The following is a 23,857-nucleotide window of genomic DNA, read 5'->3' on the forward strand; positions in this document are numbered from 1 at the left end:
ATTAGACCTCAATTTCAACATTAACTTGCCAAGACCAAGTCATTCGCCTCCAAAACTGTTTAGGAATGGGTTTTGCTCAAGGACTTAGTCAAAACTTTAGATCTCCTAGGAATTTTGCTCTGGACCCTTTGGAAGGGTCAGGAGCGAAATTTGCATTTTAGCTCAATTTTCATCATTTCTTTGCCTCAAATCTCTTCTCAAGGCAAGAATACATCAATCTTACGCCATAGGGATAAAATGTCGGCTTCAAACAAGGAGCAAAATAGTGTTTTAAGAAATTTCGCTTTGGACCTTGGCCGAGGACAGGACAGGACCTATAAGGAATTTCGCTCTGGACCCTTTGGAAGGCTCAGGAGCGAAATTTGTGATTTAGCCTCAATTCCATCACTTCATTGCCATAAATCACTTTTCAAAGGCAAGTACATATCAATTCTTTCCTAACCATGCCTTAGAAATCATGATCTTGGTCTCAACAAGGAGCAAATAGAGGTTTTAGGAAATTTCGCTCTAGACCCTTTGGAAGGGTCAGGAGGGAAATTTGCATTTTAGGACAAATTCTTCACATTTTGTGACCACAACTTACTCAAATGCATGCCTAAGGATGCCTCTAAGTTCAATCCACCTCAATCAACACTAGGCTTGATACAAAACTGGGAGCAAAAGGAGGTTTTAGGAATCTCGCTCTGGACCCTTTGGAAGGGTTAGGAGCTTGGAAAATTTTCACTCTGGACCCTTTGGAAGGGTCAGGAGCGAAATTTGCATTTTAGGTCTAAATCCTCCACCTTTTCACCTCTCAATTGCTTCCAAGGCATGATGACATCCTAACTAAGGCTCCAAGGCACAAAATTAGTCCAAACTTGAAGCAAAGGGAGGATTCCATGAAAATTCGCTCTGGACCCTTTGGAAGGGTCAGGAGCGAATTTTGTCTTTTGACCTCAAATCCATCATTTCCTTCACTTTCATTTACTTCTTAAGGCAAGAATATATCAGTCTTCCCTCAACTAGGCCTTAGGAACTAAGATCTTGGTTTGAACAAGGAGGAAATTAGTGTTTTAAGAAATTTTGCTCTGGACCCTTTGGAAGGGTCAGGAGCTTAGAAAAATTTCGCTCTGGACCCTTTGGAAGGGTCAAGAGCGAAATTTGCAATTATGCTCAAATCCTTCACTTTTTCATCACTTCACTTCGTTTCACACCTCAATACTCTCTCAACCACGCCATAGGGATAAGGTTTAAGAGGAAAATTAGGACCAAGAAGGGAGATATAAGGAAATTCACTCTGGACCCTCTGGAAGGGTAAGGAGCGAAATTGAAATTTGCTTTAGACCCTTTGGAAGGGTCAGGAGCGAAATTTGACATGTTAGTCTCTCCGTTAGGATTCATATATGGAATATAACATTTAAGTATAAGTGTCTTATACTTTAAGTTATATTCCATATATATTGTCAGGATGTTTGAGAGTGGTTTCGGACCTCCAGGAGTTATAATGCAAAATCTAGTTTTTAAAGGATTCTTCAATTTTCCATATAGTCAAATTTCAGGATCAGGATGACATTCCAGACTTAGCCAAATTTCAGGACATTTGAGGATCAGGATGACATTCCAGACTTCTTAAGGTGAATTGGCTCTGTTCTTGATGTAAGGGATGGGACCTAGGAGGACATTATGCATTCAACCAAGGTTTGATTTAGCAACTTGAAGTGCGATCGGATAGTACACAAAAAACACCCCAAGAATGATCTAAATAACCCCTAATCACTCAATTGACCTGACCTCTTGAGGAGATCTACCTACTGACCCACTTCAACTTAAGCAGAGCCTACTATCCTAATGATCTCTCTGACAATTCTCTAATGCAAAGGCTAAAAGCCAAGACCAGACAACCAAGCAAAGAAAACTAACCCTAGAAAGGAAAAAGTAGGGGTCCCCATTTGCAATGGGGCGATGTGTGAATACGTCACAACAGGTTTCCATCTTGTAATCTCGGCCATTGATTGTGGATTCAATCCAAGCCATTCATTTGTAAAGGGAGCACTATAAAAGGCTTCTCTCTCTCATTTTGTAGGGGGTTAATAGCGAATAGCAAGTTAATAGTTAGTAGCTCAAGAATAGTTTAATAGAAGTTAGAATAGAGTAGGAAAAGAGGAAATTGTTGCTAAGGCTTGTAAATGGATATACTCTTTTCATTGAAGATATGGTGAAATGCTTATTTCAACAAGCTACATGGTTTCTACTTCTCATTTGCTTTCATGTTGATTAGTTGAATGATAGAGCGTTGTGCATGATTCATGGTGAAACTCTTAATCCATACCACTAGCAGTTTGTTGATTGCAAATTCGCCTTGTGTGGTCAACTGGAATACTTGAATGAGCTTAAGTTCAATTGTTATTTAATCATTGATATGCATTCAATTAATGGTGTCTATGCTTGATAATGATTTGAAAATCATCTAATTTCCTTAGAAGATTGCACTAAGAATTGTGGAGTTGTTGTTTTGCATGTCAAAGCAAGGCTTAGTCAGTGTACCACGGGGACACGTTTCCCCCCCTTTTGGGCCGCGTCTTGGAGAGGGGGACGTTTCCCGGACGGGGGGACGGGGACGCGATGTCTCTCGACGTCCCTCCACCACCACCGGAGCTCTGCCGGAGATGGGGAAACACATCCGCGTCTTCAAGTTTCCTTGGGAGACGTCTCGACGTCTCCTTGGGAGACCCCCAGGCGTCTCCAAGTTTCCTTGGGAAACTCCCAGGCGTCTCTTGAGGGGCGAGGAGATTTGCAAGAATCTCCCATCCGACGTCTGCAAGACTCCTTGGGAGACTCCCAAACGTCTCTTGAGGGGCAAGGAGACTTGTAGGAGTATCCCGTTCGAACACGTTAGACTCAAAAAGCAATTGAAATCCTTAATTTTTTTTAATTTTGAGCGATTTGAGCATTTTACCATTTTGTCTTTTGTAATGCTATTGCTATTTGCTACTCATTGTAATAATGTATCATGTAATCATCATTATAGACTTTGTGATATTAGATATTAATATGATATTTTAATAATAGAAATCTCCAATTTGACAATTTCATTTGTCAAATTTTATTTAGCAATTAGCATTCAAGAAATCTTTGTATTTAGATTTAATATTTCAAATTTTGCTATTTTGTAATTTTACCAATTTCCTATAGTTCATTTAAAATGTAATTCTTATACTGTTATAATTCTTTTCACAACTAGTTTTTCAAGTACAATAAGTATATGTATAATTATATCAGCACCACCACTCTGCCACCCCCCCGGCCGCCGTCCCCAAACTTAGGCCCTTTGTCCTCAAAACCCGTCCCGCCGTCCCCAACGGCCGTGGAACACTGGGCTTAGTCAAGTTTCACCAAAGATTGTCCATCGTTCCTACATTCTTAGGATTAGATTAACTTCTTAAACTCTATCTCTTTTGCCATTTTATTTTCCAAAGCAAGTAGTTATAATCTAAGTTCCAGCAATTCAAGCATTCAAGTATTCAATGTAAGTCCCCTTGGATTACCAGCGATCACATCAACCAATTGAGCTATCCACATGTCATGACCTGACTATAGAAACCTTGGAGTCGTCTAGGTTGATCACATCATTTAGCATCTAAGAAGATTTTGATCAAGAGAGGATAGAATACTTTTGGTATTTTACTCTGTGTTTGATTGTGCATAAAAAACACATCAACAGATGGGTGGTCCAATTTGTATATTCTCTCTGAAAGGTTGAGAAATGATGTGATAATTAAATAATTTGGCACAAAGCACCTATGATAAACTACATGACTTAGGAAAGCATGTAGTTCTAGGATTTTTCTTGGAATCATGCTCATTTTTTCATGTTAAAATACATGTTATAGTTTCCATCCCTAAGGGAACAAACATCCATGGCTTCATGCTCATATCTTTGTAGCAACAAGATCACTTGTGGTTTGTTTGTTCCAATGGTTATTCAAGTCATCCTCTCCATTTAATGCCACTTTGATTTCGATCTCAGCTCATGAGATGAACATGTAGTCTAGAAGGCTCCCTCTTGATAAAGGGAGGGGCATTTATGGTGTTACTAGAACTTGTAGCCAAGAAGTGGTCAAGGAGGGATGAGGCATTAGGGAAATCCTTAGAAAAGCTCTTAGAACAATTCAAATCCTCATCTTCAAATAAATCAACCACACAAATACATTCAATCTCATCTCTACTCGTTGTAATGCTTGAAGGGCACAAGTTCCCAAGTAATGGACATTGAACGTGAAAACAAAAGGTTGATCTTATTCCTGAAATCATGTAATATCGATAGTCATTTTTGTGGAAATATTTGTGATATCTCTAGAGCTTTTTCCTTTTTGGGGTTGAGCTTTAGGTTGGACCAAACTTTTGTCATCTCAACCTTTTTAACCAAAACTAAGGAGGAGGGAGAGGTATTGGTTTGGTTTGCTAGGAGTTTGAAACTTTGAAGTTAATGTAAACCTTGGGTTTCTTTATAATTTTCCTCGCTTTAATCATGTTGAAGGGATTAGGACCTCCCTTTGCTATAAACACTCTCCCTAAATGGAGGAAGCATATCTCTTGGAACAACATGGAGCAAACAAACCTCATCTTATGGATCAACACCATCCTAGGAGGAAGTTATAGTTAGTATCCTATCAATGACATAGAACTTGGTAGAGATAGTCTTAGGGCCAAGGGTAATAGGAAGGGTAATCTTTCCATTGGTAGTAGCCTTCAATTTTTCATACCCTCTTAGGGTGTTTTGGGAGCTAGTGATGTTTGTCTTTGCATATACCATCCTTTGTAGAAGGGACAAAGGGACCACATTTACTACATCTCTATCATCTACCATAGCCCTCTTTATGTAGTTTTCATAGACCCACGCTGGCAGATACATACCAAGGTCTCCTCTTGCTAATTCAGCCTCATAAAACATCTTCCAAAGCTCAAAGAAGAAACTTGTGTCACATAATTCAACGTTTATTGGGTTAAGGTCAAGGTTAAGATGGTTGACTTGTGTTTTGGGAGTTGAGGTGATGCCTTTAAAATATTTGAGACCTATGGTTTCCAAGAAAATATCTCTATGGGCCAAAGGCTTCCTAATCAAGTTAATAAAATAGGTGGGCGAAGTAGATTAAAGGTCATTCACTAGATCATAGGGGCGCATAGGAGGAGAATAATCATGCTTGGAGTAGACTATGTTAACTTTGGGTTTGGACCCAACAATCAAGTGCAAAGTTTCATTAGGGTCTAACTCTACCATAGTATGCATCTTAGATTTTCCCTTCCATTCAAGAGGGGGAGCTAGGATAATTTTTTTTTATAGTGGAGTTCATATAAGCATTAATCGTTTTGGGAATTAATTGGCAAATCAAAAGTATGAGATTTTTTGAAAAAATTGGATTTTCAAAAAAAACGTAAAAACTTGAAGAAAAATAGTCAAAAACTACTTTTTAAAAATATTTAAGGGCATTTCCATAGCATAGTGATATTGTAAGCAAATAAAATAGAGACTTCAACACATGAATTGTAGAATATAGATTTTCGATGCTTATATTCATATTGGAGATGACATGCAAGCTAGAAGAGGTGGAAGATTTAGATTGGTTATATCATTGATTGGGTCCTCTTTAGTTGTGGCTTAAGAAAGGGTTTTGGTAAATCCTTAAATTTGCATTTGTGATGCAATCGTTCCTTTGATGTGAAAAGACATGTTATCCTAGGAGCTAAGGAACATTTCTATAAATACATATTTCTGATCCTCAGGTAACCTTGGAATAAAATGGTTATAATTTGACAAATCTCTGTGTTGTGCCCCTTAGTCCTATGAAAACATAGTATCAAGTGGGATAAAACATGTTGAATCAATGGTAGGAGTTAGGGTGACTATCATTAAGATATTTGTTGTATTGTTATCAGCCCTCATTTTGATAGCTATTATTTGAAGGAGGGTAATCAATAACATTTATCACTTGATTCACGTTTCTTTGTATGTTGTCACCACTGTCAGTGCAACCACTGTTTGCTGCAATAGTCGCCTCTATTTTTCTTGGTTGGAGGGGCATTAGAAACCCCATCTATGGTTGCAATCCCTTTGCTTTTCAAAATTTTAGAAGCGAAGGCTTTGTTGCTAGCATTTTGGTTGTTACTCTGCTTAGGAGTAACCAATTGTCCATTAGAACCATGCATGTGCCTACCACTATTAATTACAGCTTGATTAATATGCAAAGCACTCACTAGGGCCTCCTTATAAGATCTATAAGGGAGTTGCTTCACTTCTTGCAAGATCCCATGAGTTCTAAAAAAGTGGTGCGTTTTCAGTTGCACTCCCTTGGTATTTTTTTCAAGTTTTGCCTTGTATTTAGTTCTGATGGTCCATCTTTTCTCTTTTATGTATTCTATCTTCTCTTCTCCTCTAGTGGACCATCTTCCTTTGTCAAGTGAGTTGTTTCTCTTTATTGGCAAGAAATCCTTGTTCATGCTCCTTGTTGACGGAAGATTTCCTTCAGAATTTTCTCATTTGCCTCTCACTCAGCAGCTCCATCATTAGTTGGGCATTCATTATTACATCTAGCATTGCAGAGATCTCCATTCTGCTAGGTATCAATTTCAATATGCCCCCCACCCTTCTTCATGCTTCCTTCAAGCTTTGTTTGGTAGTGGAAAGTTCCTAGTGACTTTTTCAATTGTTAGAACCTACTTTGGCCAACCATCCATCACAAGATCCTATGACCTAGATCAGTTCTGTTGTTGAAGTAGCATCAACATGGGGCCTGCTAGGTGTTTATTTGCTGACACAACTCTTTGTTAGCAGAAGTCTTCAAGGACTCTTTGAAGTTGACACCTCTTAAGCCCATTAGCACCCTGTTGACGTGTATTTTGTACACTATCAAACACAGAATAAAATACCCAAGGGTACCTTATCCTCTCTTGAGTAAAGCCTCTAAATGCTGAAGATATCGCGAGAAAGGATCAATCAGGGTGACTTCAAGGTTCTTCGTTGTAGGATCTCTACGTGTGGATAAGCACCAGTGGTCGCTGTAAATGCTGTTTCTTCAAGGGGCCTTACGTTTTCGAGCTGTAGGAACAAAATTTTCCTAAAAGGCTCTCTAAGTCAATTACATTATCCTCATCCTCAATCACAATCACCCTTGTCAGTCTCTCCTTCAACCAATTTGGAATGGCGGATCTCGTCTCTCTAACTTGTATTTCTTTAGGCAATGGTTCGTCTTCTCGGAGAGGAGATGTCACTTCATCATCATTCTTTTCTTCATGTAGCTCATCAACTTGGGGAGATTGACCTGATGAATGCTAAGTTACCTGCCCCTTTTTAGGTTTATCATTTTGTACCATCGACTCCATAGACTCATCAACCTCAGGCACCGTCTTCTCTTGCCCTTCAACCTGACTTGTCCTTTTTTCATGTCGAGAAGACGTGCCTGATGAGCGATCTCGATTGGCCTCTTGCTTCTTCTTGGAGGGTTCCCTTTTCTCAGGTCTTTCTTTCCTCTTCGCGCCTCTAGGATGAGAATTGTCTTCACTTGCGCTTGCTCCTCCTTCTTCTGGTCTTTCCTCCAAAGTAAAAGTCATTGGTACGTTTTGTTCTCTTAACTTTTGATGTTGTACATCCACCCATCTGTGAGTACATGACAAAACTGGAGCCATCAAAGCTCTCAAGTCCAAAATCTCAGGCTCGTTCCAATCTATCTTCACTGCTTTGTCCTCTCTGTCATAGGATGACTGGAGATGTCTGCCATTGTCCTGAGCTTGATCGGCCACTCTGTAAACTTTACATTTCCTGATGAAATCTAAAGGTAATCTGGAATGCATCTTTCTTTTCACTTCTAAATCATTTGAGAGATTCATCCAAAAGTCCTCTACCTGGAATTCGTGTTTGTATTTCCTACCAGCTGTCTCTTCCATATAACCATGAGGATCGAAATTCTCCCTCGAGGCAAAGAACGTGAATGAATATAAGGCCAATTCCTTCTCTGCATCATCCAAGGCTTGAGTATTAGGACATACCTCAACTGAACTCCCCAATATGATGGGCACGGGAATTCCATTTCCATGCCTGTGTCTGAATGTCTTGGCATAGGCTGCCAACTATCTGGTCACCTCAAGTAGTACTATCCTGTCTGTCGGATACCTCGGCAACATGTAGGGAGGCGAAGGACACCCATGAACTCTGATATATGTAAACTTTTGAAATTGGATGAACCAAGCACCATACCTCTTTACAAGCTCTTGTGCATCCAGAGATAGTCGATTGTGAATCTCGCCTTGCAATATCCTAGTGACGTTCATCGTGAAGGTATCATTGACAAACTTGTAGTCACTTCCTGGTGGATGATGCAAATGAACATAAGAGTCACAAACTCTCACCTCTCCGGGTCCTCTTCCGATCACTCCTCTGTGAGGTAGTCCTGCATATTCGAAACTCCTGATCAAGGCATATATGACGTATGAGCTCATGTGGAATGACTTGGTAGGCTTTAGTCTTCTTAACTGCACGTCCAGGCAATGGCTAATAATTCTAGCCCAATGAATCGTTCCTTTCCTTTGAACTATCACTTGGATGAAGTAGAACATCCACTTCTCAAAGTAGAAGGCCTGAGGAGCCCCTGTAACTCGATTGAGCAAAGTTATCAAATCTTTGTACTCCTCCTGGAAGTCGATCCTATGTGGTGTGTTGGGAATCTTGCTCAGGCGAGGACGACTTTTGAGTAACCAATTCTTATTGATGATGCTCAAGCAAGTGTCTGGATCATCTTCATACATTGACCTGGCTCCTTCTAGGCTTTTGTAAATCATATCTTTATGCTTTGGAAGATGGAGAGCTTCACTTATAGCCTCCTCTGAAAGGTAAGCCAAAGTGTTCCCTTCCTTGGATACGATTGATCTTGACTGTGAGTCATAATGGCGGGCACACTCGATCATCAGCTCATGACACTGGACCACTGGAGGGAAACCGACCGCCTTGATGATGCCACTTTCAATTATTCTCTTTGCGACAGGTGATGGCTTGCCAATGTAAGGGACCTCTCGAAACTTCTTGACACTGAAGTTTCCCAAGTTGGTATCTCCAATATTGCTCCACTTGGACACGATCTTGGTCTCCAATTCTTCATTCCTCTGATCTTCCTTCATGAGAGCTGGACGACTAGTAGATGCTCCTGCCTTTGGAGTCGCCATCCTGACACCTACACAACATTTCATAATGAGTAATATACCTTAAAGCGTAGAAATATAAAGTAGAAAGGAAGATTTAAGATTTTAATTAGGAAACTTCATGATAAATCTTGAGTTATCATTTCCTAATTAACTACATCAAACTTAGAATTTTCAAAACAAAGCTCCAAATTCGAATCTTCAATAATGGTGTCAAGGTGATTTCGCCATACCTCCCCTTGAGAATTAACTCTAAGAAATGATGCAAAAATAGGAGAATTCGCTTAGGCAAAAATGTAGATCAAAGCTCTCCCTTTAGCAAAATGCGCCTCCTTTAGTCTTCAATACTTAAGATAAATTCGCTCCAAATAGACCAGCTTTCGCACTTCCTCTTGCTCTCCAAATTCGCACTTAAAGTAATGAGTGAATGATTGATTAAACTTGATCAAAACATCCCTATTATATAGGGCGCTCACCACCTTACTCCCCATAGGCCGACTTGGCAAAATAGGCCAAAAAAATAAATAAAATTGCAAAAAAGGAGAGGCCGACTTGATAAAATAAATGAAAATAAGCCTCCAAGCGCTCCATTTTTAATTTTAATTTCACAAAAATTAATTTTAAATGCCTTTATAATAAAAAATTCGATAGGCTCAAAATTAATTTATTAAATGTCAATGTGTCTTTTATTAAATGCCAATTTAATTAATTTTTTCAAATATTTCGAAGTTGGCAATTTTGGCATCTAATGCGATTTGGAGAATATTAACGCCCAAATATGGTAAAAAATAATGAATGCCACTAACTTCGCCCTGGTCCCTTGGAGAGGGACAGGAGCGAACTTTTAATTTAGGCTTTGCATTCCTTATTTTCCATGTTCAAAACTTCATCTAAGCTTTTAAAATGGCATTTTAATTGGAGTTTTGAGTTTAATTTCACTTGATCTCTAAAAGGGAAGTGCATTTAGGACTTTTTGCCCTGGACCCTTGGAGAGGGACAGGAGCGATTTTCACTTTTGGTCTTAATCCTTCACCTTTTATTTGTCGATTCTCGTTGTGGGGTAAGCAATGATCCCCTTCGTCCATTCAATGCATGCTCAACTTGTTTTTGCAAGGCAAAATAGTTTCTCCAAAGATTTTCGCCCTGGTCCTCTAGTGAAGGACAGGAGCGACTTTTGCATCTTAGCCTAGGATTATCAAGTTTTGGAGGCAAATCCTTGTTCACCATGTTTTAGAAGACATCTCTCATCTTGCACAACCTTGCCTTAGCGTAATCTTGGAGGGAAATTGTTGATTTTGTAAAAATCGCTCTGGACCTTTGGTGAGGGACAGGAGCGCCTTTGAGTCCTTGTGCAAATTCTTGATCGCTTCAATCTTCAAATTACCCTCAAGGCGTAGAACATCACACTTCACTTCCTCTTGAGTCTTGGAAACGAAAATATCATCTCAAAATGTAAGATAAATGGGCATACTTGGAAATTTCGCCCTAGACCCTTGGAGAGGGACAGGAGCGATTTTCCTTATTATCATCAAAATTTGTGGTCCTTGCATCTCAATTCCACCTCAAGGTATTTTAAACATCCTTTCAAACTTGCGCCTTGGCCTAGATTTGTCCAATCTTGGAGAGAAAGGCTAGATAATATGTTTTTCGCCCTGGTCCCTCAGAGAGGGACAGGAGCGATTTTTCACTTTTAAGCTTATCCGTCCCTTGTTAGCCTTCCAAATTATCTTCAACGGGCTAAACATGCCTTCTTCCATTCATTTCAATCACAAAACTTGCCTTGTCTTTGCAAGAAAATGGCACTTTTAGAAAATCGCTCTGGACCCTTGGAGAGGGACAGGAGCGCCTTTAGTCATTTGGGTTGATTTCCTCCTTTGTGGACCACACAAATTATATTCAACGGATAGATCATGCTTTCTTTGATCTCTTCAAATCATAAAATCACTTTGATCCTGCAAGAATAGTGCAAATTCAAAAATCAAGCTCCGGACCTTCAGTGAGGGACAGGAGCGAACTTTGTCTTCTAGGCCAAAATGCTTCATCTTTCACCGTGAAATGTCATTGCTAGGGAAGATTTCATCTTGTTACACGCTATGAATATGAGTTCAAGTCCAAGAAAGGTCTAAAAATGTGGATATAAAGAATTTCGCCCTGGACCCTTGGAGAGGGACATTAGCGAATTTACCCTTCTAGGCAAAACTCCATCATTTCATTGTCTTTAATCAAGTCTGGATGCTCTATCACGTTCAATCATCTCTCCACCATGCCTTTGATGTTTCAATTTGACCAAACAAGGTCAGGAATGACTCAAATAAGCCTTTCGCCCTGGTCCTTCAGAGAGGGACAGGAGCGCCTTTTCCTTTATCCTTCAAAATTCTTCATTTCCATGCCTTCAAACCTTCAAAAGCATCAAAGCACGTCCAATCATCTCTCCTGGAGTGCCTGCACAAAACAAAATAGAAAAGTCAGTGACAAATATGCATTGAATAACATTTTCGCCCTGGACCCTTGGAGAGGGATAGGAGCAATTTCACCCTTTCTGGCTAAAATATTCAAAATTTAAGTCTCCAATCATTTCACAAGGCAGAGTTAGGTCATCTTCAAGGCCAAGAACCAGTTAGCAAGTCCTCTCAAAACAAGAAATTGCACTTAGAATGAAATTCGCCTTGGGCCTCCAGTGAAGGACAGGAGCGATTTCTCTGTTTCAGGCATCATCTTACCTCCAAAATTGATCAAAATTTACCTAGGCAAGAATACATAGTTTCACCTTCAAAATGCTACCACTTAGACAAAACTTTGGATTTTTCCTCAAAAACCCTGACTAGACCTAACCTGAGACCTATCTGACTTTCCTGACATGCTTACCCTATCGTCTCAATCTCAATCCTCGGGAGGACGCTTAATAACTTTCAAAATTTGACTGGACTCAGCTTGAATAATGTCCAAAAGAAACCCCTAAGGTTTAGCCCTAGCCCAGATAGACCACTCACTCAAAACCCTAAAAGCAGAGAGAAGAACAGGCAAAACAAAAGCGAAGAAGAGGGGGTCCCCATTCTAATGGGGCAATGTGTGAAATGGTCACAACACACCCTTATTTTTCTATTCACTCTCCCATCTTGTTCAGATGTCAACACAACCAACAGTTTTTGTAAAAGCATAAAATTCCTTTTCCAACACATTTGGACGCATGCTATGTTTCTACTTGCCATTATATTGGATTGGGACCACTTATTCTTCAAAAAGATTTGGCAATCATTTAGAAGGATGCTTGGCTATCAATTATGGATTTCTTTTGATCATCATCCTTCTATAAAATTGGAGTTGTCAATATTATACAACACTTGTCTGCGCTTTATGCACTTAACCTCATTGTATGGCATTAGGGACAATAGTTTCAAATCATACAACATACAATATAATAAGGGAACATGCCTTTCTTGGTCATAGATCTTATGGGTTTTAACTTGTCATCTAATATTTTGAGGCTCCTTTTGCTACTTATACATCCTATAAGCAAAAGTAGGACAGAACCATTTCTTGAGTAGAGCCCTTCATTAGTCTCGGGTAGCATACAAACCTTTACAAGGTAAACATGGGGTTGAATGTCACTTACAATGTGGGAGACAATCTGATTACAAACAAATGTTTAATTTTCTAAGAACTGACTTCATAACATGTTAGAGCATATTAGATGTGGTCCACATACCATTTTGCAGACCATTAGAACAAAAAAGCTTTATTCTTCCATCCTTTGGCTAATCTAGGCATTTAAGATCTATATAATGTTAATTTATAGTAAAAAATCTTTCAACCCTAAACTGGTTGTCACATCAATTTTACAAGGCTGCTAGCTTAAAAAAGATATGAGAGAAACGAAGAACTTACTGAAATGAGCTACATAGTGGAACTGATAGATGGACAACTAAAGACTCTGAGTGAACAAAGAATTTGGAGGAAATACAATTAAAAAAATAAAGGACATAACGGGTTTACTATTAATCTGTCTGCCTTAAAGGGCATCAGTCTTAATTACACAGACATTTTAAATCATAAATAAGTATTTGAAACCATAAATCATGAAATCAAAATAAGCTTGGAGGATTTATCATAAAGCTTAATAATTGTAGAAACATTTTGTATCTAAATAGACATGTGCTAGGTCCTACAGATCAATTTGGCCAAAAGGATTTAAGAAGTTATATGAAATCATAAATCATGACAATCAAACAAAGCTTGGAGAATTTATCATAAAGCTTAATAATTGTAGAAACAATCTTCTATCTAATTAGACATGTGTTAGTTCCTACAGACCAATTTGGCCTCAAGGGTTTAAAAAGTTATCATACATTTAAAAAAAGCAGGCACAAGTAGTGCATTCCCTAGAAAATACTTGGGACTACCAGCGAGCTCTTGCAACATACATACTGCTAGATACCAGAACATGGACCACTAGAAGCAGTAGACTATAACATAACTGGTTAGCAGAAAAAGAAGCATGACAATCAAAAGCTACATTGGATCTTCCTTCCCATTCATATTAGAGATAGTTTCCCTATCTATGGTTGAATCTGGGAAAAATTTTCGCATATAGGAAGGAAATGAACCACTAAATGTTTGTCATTTGTAGTTATGTTTATTGTGTTAATCACATTTGTATTTTATGTGACCTTAGAACTACATAAGTTTCAGCTATTAATGGTTGTAGGATGGGAGTTGTGGGTGTAACTCTATGAGGGATTTGGAATTCCTATTTAACATAATATTTATTATAATCATTACAAAGCTTAGTCTATTAGAGCAATTATCTTATATTCATTTTTGCAATTTGTGTGTTCTTGTAGAGTTTTCTGTCTTTTGTCCCACCATTTCCCACACGAACTATAATTAGTGTTGTAAGAATAATTTCTGTGGAAGACATTAGGTCTTTGGTTTCAGAGGGTTCTAATGTTTTCATCTCAACCTATGCCAACAAGGAGTTTTTTGCTTGCAGTCTGCAAGACCAAATTTGTAAACATACTTTTATTTAATGGAATCTTAATGTTGCTGCTTCTCTTAAAACCATTTTGATTGGTACTTTGCCTCGTGGATTACTTTCTTGCATAAGATGTCCCAAAAGTCAAATAAAATGTGTGCTCATTGTTCTTTACACAGCAGTGGATCACCATCAGTTCTTATTTTTCAAAATCTTTTCTTCTTCTTGATTTTCCCATTTTAAAAGGTGCGTTTTTCGTATATTTTTCCCTCTCAGGATCAAGTTACTTTTTATCCATCTTTTCCATCTGTCTTCCTTTGTACCACTCTATTTTTGGCATTTCCACTGGTTATTTCCTCCCATTTCTAGTAAACATGGATTGTTTTGTTTTCTTCTACAATATTTTACAGTATACTCTTACAACTCTTAATCAAAATTTGCATACACTCTACTCGTTTGCAGGTGCAAAAAACATATCATGACATTTGAGACACTGTTCAAATTGAGACACTAAAATCATTGTAAACAGGATCATCATTTTGTGGTCATGGCAAATGATAGCATGTGGGATGGCACTCTCAGTCCAGAAGATTTCCAGGTTGCATCAATGAATTTAATAGAAAAATGGGCAATGTGTGAGTCCACATTTCAACCATGGAGATGGGAGCCTTGTCCAAAGTTACCCTGGGGAGTATCTCATAGTGTGAGTCTTTTTGGTATTCCTTGTAGAGAACTGAATGTTTGAAATGTTTTGTCTGTTAATGTATAAAATTTGTTCACAACGAATTGTTTTAGGGATAATGATGGTAAAATGTTGGATTCTACTGTATAAAATTGCAGGAAAATGGCTATTTGTCGCTTGGAGATATCCTTATAAACTACCTAAATTCGGTAAGCACCAAACATGATTTACATGATCTTGAATGCCAAAGTTTCTGGATTAAATTGTGTATATTTTTTCCTTTGACGTTTTGAAGCACACACTGTGATTCATCATCAGGAAGAACAAGTGTGATTTGAAACGTTGATGGAAAAAATACACACAGTTTAATCCTGAAACTTTGGCATTCTACATGATCTTGCTTTTCATTTTTTTCTGGGACACCAGGGGGAAACTCTGTGCGTGCCTTTGGTGTTATATTTTCTTAAATCAGTAGCTCAAAATATTATCTGGATTGAAAATTATTTTTGTAGTCACTTTAGAGTATTTTCACATTTTATTTCCTCATTTTTGAACCCAGCAACATAATGTAGCTGAAGGTGAGTATGAACTCTAGCACGGAGAAGAACCCTTAAATCTCTTACCAGTGTGGCAGGATCTAAGGGTTCTTCTCCCTGCTCGAGTTCATACCCACCTTAAGCTACATTATGTTGCTGGATTCAAAAATTATTTTCATATTCACTTTAGAACATTTTCACATTTTTTTTCCTCATTTTTGAATCCAGCAGCATAATGTAGCTGAAGGTGAGTACGAACTCGAGCAGGGAGAAGAAACCTTAGATCCTGCCACACTGGTAAGATTCTTTTTCTCTTGAATCATCTCATTTGTTTTATTTGATGCTTCTAACATATGCATTAAAAAATTAAACCAATCACAGGTAAATTTAGGAGCGATCACACTTCATTCCTTTAGGATCATGTGCATAGAGATAAAGAGGAGGCCTTATAATTTACTTCAGATTTCTGAAGAGCACTATTAACTGAAAATTCAGATGTACAAAATATAATACCACCATATAGCAGAAAACAAGATATACTGCCATTTGGTCATTCCACTTCAATGCAACACATGATATTGCAATGCATAGGATGCTGATGTCAATCCTATTATGACAAAGCCTTTGAACCAGTATCATATATGTATATATATGCCAAGGAGTTTACTAAGGGCAGAGATAACTCAATGGAGAATATGCTCCAGGAAATATTGTACATGTTCAAGAAGGCATCCTGTACACTCCAAGGTATCAAATACATAGTTGCAAATAGTACACGTAATTCAAGCCTTGCTTATTAAATAGTAATTTTCTTATGCACAATCATTCATAGAGTTGTTCAGACTGCAGAATTCATTGTGGAAATGAAGAATTGAACATGAAACGTGGGAAGAAGATCATAACAACAAACATGCACACAATTCAACACAAGAATTTAACTCCAGATAATGGGGCTGTGCCACCATCCGTTATCACAGAAAATGTTAAGTTACAAATTGATAAGGCCATTGGCTCCAACAACCCATCATTCTTGTTTAGCATTGATTTCTCTATACCTCATGAGTGTATCAGTAGCATTACATAATTTTAAAGGACAGTATGGGGACATGTGGGTGGCTTTTAGAAGTACCCTGCCCCTCCCCAAACCGAGCAGAGTTTTGGAAACGTTTCCAGGACGCCTCTGGGAGTGATTGGGGATGTAGGGGATGGCCAGAAGTCCCCGGGCCTTGGCCGTCCCCTACGTCCCAGGTCACTTTTGGACAACCAGACAAAAGAAACATATTTTTTTAATTTGAAAAAGGGTTGGCTGCACCCACAAGGACCCCCAAACCACATTAAACAATACCAAAACCTAATCTAAGCATAAAATAACCAAAAAAAGAAAAAGACATTCATTTTCAGATTTGCAAAGGAGGAGAAGAGTAGCAAGAGAAGGAGCAGTGACTCAAGACTATTATGGACTTTATGTTTATTGTTTACAGTTTATGTCATTTCTGTAAATTTTAATCAGATTTATACATTATATTTTAATCAGATTTATATAATAGGTATTAATTTTTTTAATAATTTTAAGTATAGATCATAATAGAACATAGATACTCTTCAGTATGATTTATCTTGATTTGAATCACTGCTGAGTATTACAAATTCAATTTATAATATATATGGACTCTGTATTAATAAACACGAACTACTGTATGTATCTAGCAACTTCGAACTGCTGTATATATCTTCTATTAATCTGAGTCTGTCAATCTGCAATATGTATGGATGTCAATCTTTATATATATGTGCCTGACTGAAGAAGATAATCAACTTCTCTGTACAAGATTGTTCAGGGACTGGTTCACTGAACTCTAATCTGTGAATAGTCTGATCATTATGCTCTCAATATCAATGTTTGATCAATCTGAGAATAGTCCGATCTGCACACAATATCAATGTTCGATCAATCCGAGAGGAGTATGAATTGCAATATAATTATTTCGATAATACTTCTACCATTCTTAGTAATCTGTCTAACATTAGCCTTTCAATGAATCATACTTATGTATGATAGCGATTTACACCTTTCGAAGTCGTGTCTTTTTCAAGGGTCACAACCACAACCGATTCATAATTGAATCGGGTTTATACACAAACCGATTCAATTAAAATCGGTTATGCAAAACTAACACCCGCCAACATATTAGAGTAACAAGTTTATATTAACCGATATAGACAATCATTTAATTAGGCAATTACGATTAGAAATCAGATAAATAACGGAAACAATAATTTGCTAAATTATTAACTGATCTAAGTAAAAATTAGATAAAGGAATCAAGTAATTGTAAAATACAAATGTCAAAGGCTGATAGGCCAATATGACATTTGATTTATCTACATTAGATAATTTAAGGAATTAACAATTTCATAGTTGATACGTGGAGCCTTTGGGCACATTGACAATGAAAGCATTTGAATTCTGTTAATTTGTTTGTCGATTCTCGCGTGAAATCTCAATTTAAGTCTGATGCTATGTATTAAACTTCTACAATGTCTATGACGAATGCTTTATCAATGTTATGATATGCATATTTGAAATTTCTCTATATTTTTAAAAATTCCTCTACTTTGTTAACAGCTATCCCCTGCCATCCCCTGAAAAATGGCCCAAAAGTACCCCTGTACTGGAAACACATCCGTCATCCCCTGCTGTTTGCATCCCCAAAACTTGGTGGAACATAGATTTTTGACAATAATTTGTTCAAAATAAGTCAAAATATGTAGAAATTTTTATTGTAACATGCTGTAAACTCACTTCTTTGAAAAAATCTCCAAGAAATTCCTTGCTTTGAAGCCTTTGGAGCGAATCCAGTGAACACCAAATTTCACAATAATTTCTTCAAATCAGCTTCAAATGACCTCAAATTTGGTCTGTACCAGCTTCAACATGACCTTGATCAATCCTATGAAAATCCAAAAATAAGAAAAAAAATTGCCAAATTGAGATAAATAGGTGCTTCACAATTTGATCACCAAAAATAATTGCCTTTTTCCTTGCCTTTTGGATGCCAAGATTATGCTTTGATACCATTTGTAATGAAATAGCTTGCACAATAGGAGGATGCAATAGCAAATACTAGGAAATATGTTAGAAATACTTGCAAGTGTTCAGTAATAAGAAGCCACTTTGAGGGAGCATACCTCCAAAAGTCTTCAATATGAAGTAAAATTTGCAATATGATAATCAACTACAACTCGCTACCTCCTAGATATACCATACTTATGCCTTTGATGCCATCTAAGGCGACCAAACTGGTGCAGGAGCATCGACTTTACTTCATTTTGGTTTAAGTGTATCATAGGAGTTTTAGGGTTTTGATTTTGGTTTGAATAAAGGTCAATGGTGACCATTTTGTATTTACTCAATAATGTTTTCTTGTAGGTTCTGTTTTGGAATACAAAGATGCTCTGTCGGTTGTAATTGAAACACCAACAGTCATGGTGTCCAGAATCTGAAGTTTTTTTATAGGCCTCGAAAACTATGAGGCAAGGGTTGTTGCTAATTGTTGCTTTTTCATTGTTGAAAGATTGGAAGGAAGGAGGAATAAAGTCTTTTCATTTTCTGCTGCTCATTTCGGGTGTTTCTGAATTTTCTTTCTGTTCTTGTTTGCTCGACCTGTAGGGTCTCGTTCAGTAGGAGTATTTCATCTTTTGGTAGTGATGTTATGAATTGATCTGTTCATTGATCCTTTCTTGCATTTGTTTGAAGTTCGGGTGGTAAGGAAGATAGGAGTCCCTGTCATTTTTGTGACAAGAAGTGTTTGAACCCGATTGGTCTGTGAGGTTGAGAGTCTACGATGTAAATGATTACCATTCCACCTTGCTGTTAGATAAGACCAGGTGGAATGGGTAAAGTTAGGGTAGTTTTAATGGTAGAATTAGGTTCTGCAATAGAGGTTGGAGAGGGGTTTGTCACTCTTTAAAACTGAACCTAGCATCTTCATGTGCTAGGTTAGGAAGTTTATTGCTGTCTGTTAGACAGAAGACCCTATGAGAAGGGTAGGTGAATGGTGAGAGAGAGACAGTTTCCACCCTTTGCTGCATCAAGTGGTATCAGAGCACGGTTGTAGATCAAGAGGAAGAAGTGAATGAAACTAGGTGCAAGTAAGTTGAAGTCCAAGATGCCTCTGAAAGGTTATTCTGCAGCAAGGGAGATTTGGGAGTTGAAAGGTCAGTTGCTCTCGAAGGAAAAACTTTTCAAAGAATCTCAAGAAGCAACCTTGGCCTGGTTAACAACTTTGGAGAAGAATCAAAGAAAAGGAATGGTCAATGGTGACCAAAGTGATGAGGAGGAGAAAGGGGGTGACGGTAACAACCCTCCCGATGCGGTTCAGTGGGTGCCAGAGCCACCAATGGAAAGGATGCTCAAGCCTGTGAAAGGGGATAGTGTTTCCATGGCGAAGGTTGAAGTGCCCATGTATGGAGGAAAAAGAGATAGTGAAGAGCTCCTAGCATGGATAGATGCACTTGATAATTTCTTTGAATTTGAGGAGGTAGAGGATACCAAGAAGGAAAGGTTTGCCAAAACAAAGTTGAAAGGTCCGACACTCATTTGGTGGAATTTTATTCAAGAAGAGAGGGTGAAAGGAGGTAAAACAAAGATAGTGTCATGGGACAGAATGGTCTCAAAACTCAAGGCCCAGTTCTATCAGTTGATTATGTTGTGCAGACATTTAGGAAACTTCAAAATCTGAAGCAGAAGGATATGGATGTTATTTCCTATACTGAAGAATTCCACAAATTGACTTTGAGGTCTGGAAACCATGAAGATGAGGTGGAAAAGGTTGCAAGGTATCTAAATGGGCTGAGATTCAACATATAGGATGAATTGAGCTTGGCCACCCCAAGGACTATGGAAGAATGTTATCAACTTGCTTGTAAGGCTGAAGAAAGGATTAAGAGAGAGCAAGAACAGCAAGGAAGAGGTAGGGGAAGAAATTTAAGAGGCAGAGGAAGTCATAGTGGAAGAGGATCACAAAAGGACCTAGGTGAGCAGAATACAAACCAAGAGTCTAATGGTGATACAAGAGGAAGTTTTAGGGGTAGGAGACTAGGAGGCAGAGGAAGATTCAATGGACCAGGAAGGGGTTCTAATACTTTCTCAGGGAAGTGCTATAATTGCAATCAAATTGGACATCCAACATGGAAGTGTCCTGATAAATAAGGTACCAGTTCTTATAGTGGAGAGAAGAGGAATCAATTAGTGCGGGAGGAGGATGAAGGGAGTGTGAACTCTCCTTCTGTTCATGTCACTCCGGAGATGGGAGAATCTCTGATGATTAAAAGGACTCTAATAAAAGTACCAACCATCAAGGAGCCTCCTCAAAGGAAAGCTTTGTTCCGAACAACTTGCAAATCTCAAGGCAAGGTATGTAAAGTTATAATTGATTCAGGTTCAACAGATAATATAGTGTCTTTAGAAATGGTAGAAAAACCGAAGTTGAAGAGAATTCCTCATCAAAATCCTTATAAGATATCATGGCTTAATAAGGCACAACAGGTACTTGTGAATGAGTAGGCATGGGTAGAGTTTAATATGTTGAAACATGGACCAGCTAGGACTCGAACCTAGGACCTTCCATACGCTGCTGGAGTGCTCTACCACTGAGCTACTGGCCCCTTTTGGACCAGTCCATCGTCGGTTCGGGTGTGGCTTATTTCCAACACCAACACCCCCCCTTAAGCCACACCTCTCGTGTGCTTGGGGCTCCTAGCCTGGACTTGGCTTTGATACCATGTTGAAACATGGACCAACTAGTACTCGAACCTAGGACCTTCCATACGCTGCTGGAGTGCTCTACCACTGAGCTACTGGCCCCTCTTGGACCAGTCCATTGTCGGTCCGGGTGTGGCTTATTTCCAACACCAACATAATATGGGTTCTTACAAGGGTAAAGTTCTTTGTGATATTGTTCCAATGGATGTGTGCCACCTTCTTCTTTGAAGGCCTTGGCAATCTGATACGAGAGCGCAACATGATAGTCATAAATACACATATGTTATTGAGAAGGATGGAGTGTCTTACATCCTTGAACCACTGCAAGAAGATATGGATGCAGCTCATGAGGGACCTAGTGTCATGGTGGTGAAGGAGAAGGAGTTTTTGAAAGATCTTGAGGAGGAAGGATGTGGATATGCCATTGTAGCTAAGCCAATCTGCAATACTGCAGCTAGTGACAAGGAAGAAGTCCCAAATGAAGTGCAGGGTCTACTTGACAAGTATGAATATTGTAGTGGAGCTGCCAAATGCTTTGCCTCTAGTCTGGGATGTAAGTCATCACATAGACTTAATACTTGGTGCAAGTTTGCCCAATAAGGCAGCATATAAGTTGACACCTCAACAAAATGAGATAAAAAACCAGGTGCAGGAGTTGCTGGATAAAGGTTTAGTAAGAAAGAGCCTAAGTCCATGTGCTGTGCCAACCGTATTGGCACCCAAATAAGATGGGAAGTGGAGACTTTGCACGGACTCCAGGGCTATAAACAAAATTACAATTAGGTACAAAATTCCTATACCTCGGATAGAAGACCTCATGGACAGCCTAGTAGGTGCAAGGTACTTTTCAAAGATAGCTTTAAGGAGTGGTTATCATTAGATAAGGGTAAGAGAAGGTGACGAATGGAAAACAACATTCAAAACCAATGAAGGCCTCTATGAATGGTTAGTGATGCCCTTTGGATTATCTAATGCCCCTAGTACATTCATGAGATTCATGAATGAGGTCTTGAGAGATTTTATCAATAAGTTTGTAGTAGTATACTTGGATGACATTTTAGTCTACAACAAGACAAAAGAACACTTGGAACACTTGGACAGGGTGTTAAGGAGATTGAATGAGGAAAGGCTAATGATCAACCTCAAGAAGTGTGTGTGGATGAAAGAGGAACTTGTCTATTTAGGATTTGTGATCTCCCAAGGAATTTTGAAAATGGATCCCACCAAAGTGGAAGCAATAATCAGTTGGCCTACACCTAAGACAATTGGAGAAGTTAGGGGTTTCCATGGTTTGGCAAGTTTTTACCGCAAATTTATCAGAACTTTCAGTCATATTGTTGCACGAATGATTGACATCATTAAGGGGGAGAAAAAGATCAGGTTTCAATGGACAAAGGAAGCAGATCAGAGTTTTGAATTCTTGAAGAAAAAGGTATCACAACAACCAATCCTTACACTTCCTGATTTTGGTAAAGTATTTACTATTGAGTGTGATGCGAGTGGGTTTGCAATAGGTGCAGTATTAAGCCAGGAAGGAAAACCAATTGCATTCTTTAGTGAAAAACTAAATGAAGCCAAAAAGAGATATTCATCATATGATTTGGAGCTTTATGCCATGGTCCAAGCACTTAAAAAATGGAGACATTGCATTCTACCTAAGGAGTTTGTAGTATTCACTGATAATCATGCTTTGAGTTTTCTTAATAGCCAAGAGAAACTAAGTCATAAACACATGAAATTGGTAGAATATCTCTAGGCCTATACATTCACCATCAAACATAAAAAAAGACAAGCCAACAAAGTAGCTGATGCATTGAGTAGGAGAGCAGGACTAGTACAAGAAGTGCAGCTCCAAAGTGTGGGAATAGACAGTTTTAGAGGTATGTATGCTACTGATGCAGATTTCGGTGACACTTTTGAAGTATGCCAACAATTTCTAGGTTCATTTCATAAAGACTGAGGATTTTGTAATACAAGATGGGTTACTCTTCAAGGGGGCCCAGTTGTGTGTGCCTAAATGCTCAATGAGGGAGAACTTGGTGAAGGAAAAACACTGTGGTACTTTAGGACATTTTGGCTGTGATAAAAATTTGGAATAGGTCAAGAGGTTTTACTATTGGCCAAAGATGCACTTGGATGTGGAGAAGTTTGTTGATAGTTTTATGATATGTCAAAGGGCTAAGGGCTCAAGTTCCAATGCCGGTTTGTATCAACCTTTACCCATACCATGCAGACCATGGGAGTCAATAAGTATGGATTTTGTGTTGGGACTACCAAGGACTTCAAGGGGGTTTGATAGTGCTTGTGTAGTAGTGGACAGATTTAGTAAGATGGCACATTTCATTGCATGTAAGACAACTAATGATGCTTCTCATATTGCACATTTGTTCTTTAGAGAGATAGTAAGAATTCATGGTTTGCCATTGTCTATAGTATCAGACAGAGATCCCAAGTTCATTGGTCATTTTTGGAGAACCTTGTGGAGGAAGCTAGGAACTAATTTAACCTTCAGCTCTACTTACCATCCTCAAACAGATGGGCAAACTGAGGTTGTGAATAGATCTTTGGGCAATTTATTGAGATGTCTGACAAAAGAACATAAGGAGGCTTGGGATTTGATCTTGTCACAGGCTGAATATGCCTACAATGACTCAGTCAACCGTAGTATTGGTAAAAGTCCATTTGAGGTTGTTTATGGAATGCATCCAAGGGGAGCCTATGAGCTGAGAGACATAAGT

General features: G+C 38.5%; 1 protein-coding gene across 3 annotated transcripts in view; it reads left to right on the forward strand.

Moving 5' to 3' along the window:
• LOC131043546 (ubiquitin-like-conjugating enzyme ATG10) overlaps positions 1-23,857 on the forward strand; it is a 49,258-nt gene that overhangs the window by 21,453 nt on the left and 3,948 nt on the right. Inside the window, exons 2-4 of one of the 3 annotated variants that reach the window (XM_057976760.2) lie at positions 14,667-14,840; positions 14,978-15,028; positions 15,584-15,652. In XM_057976760.2, the coding sequence (XP_057832743.1) occupies positions 14,685-14,840; positions 14,978-15,028; positions 15,584-15,652 (276 nt within the window). In that variant the 5' untranslated portion in view covers positions 14,667-14,684. Of the gene's footprint in view, positions 1-14,599; positions 14,841-14,977; positions 15,029-15,583; positions 15,653-23,857 lie in introns of all 3 variants that reach the window. The other 2 variants (XM_057976762.2, XM_057976759.2) reach the window with 2 other exon arrangements.

This window comes from Cryptomeria japonica, chromosome 2 (genome assembly GCF_030272615.1).
Source record: "Cryptomeria japonica chromosome 2, Sugi_1.0, whole genome shotgun sequence".
NCBI classification, from domain to species: Eukaryota; Viridiplantae; Streptophyta; class Pinopsida; order Cupressales; family Cupressaceae; genus Cryptomeria; species Cryptomeria japonica.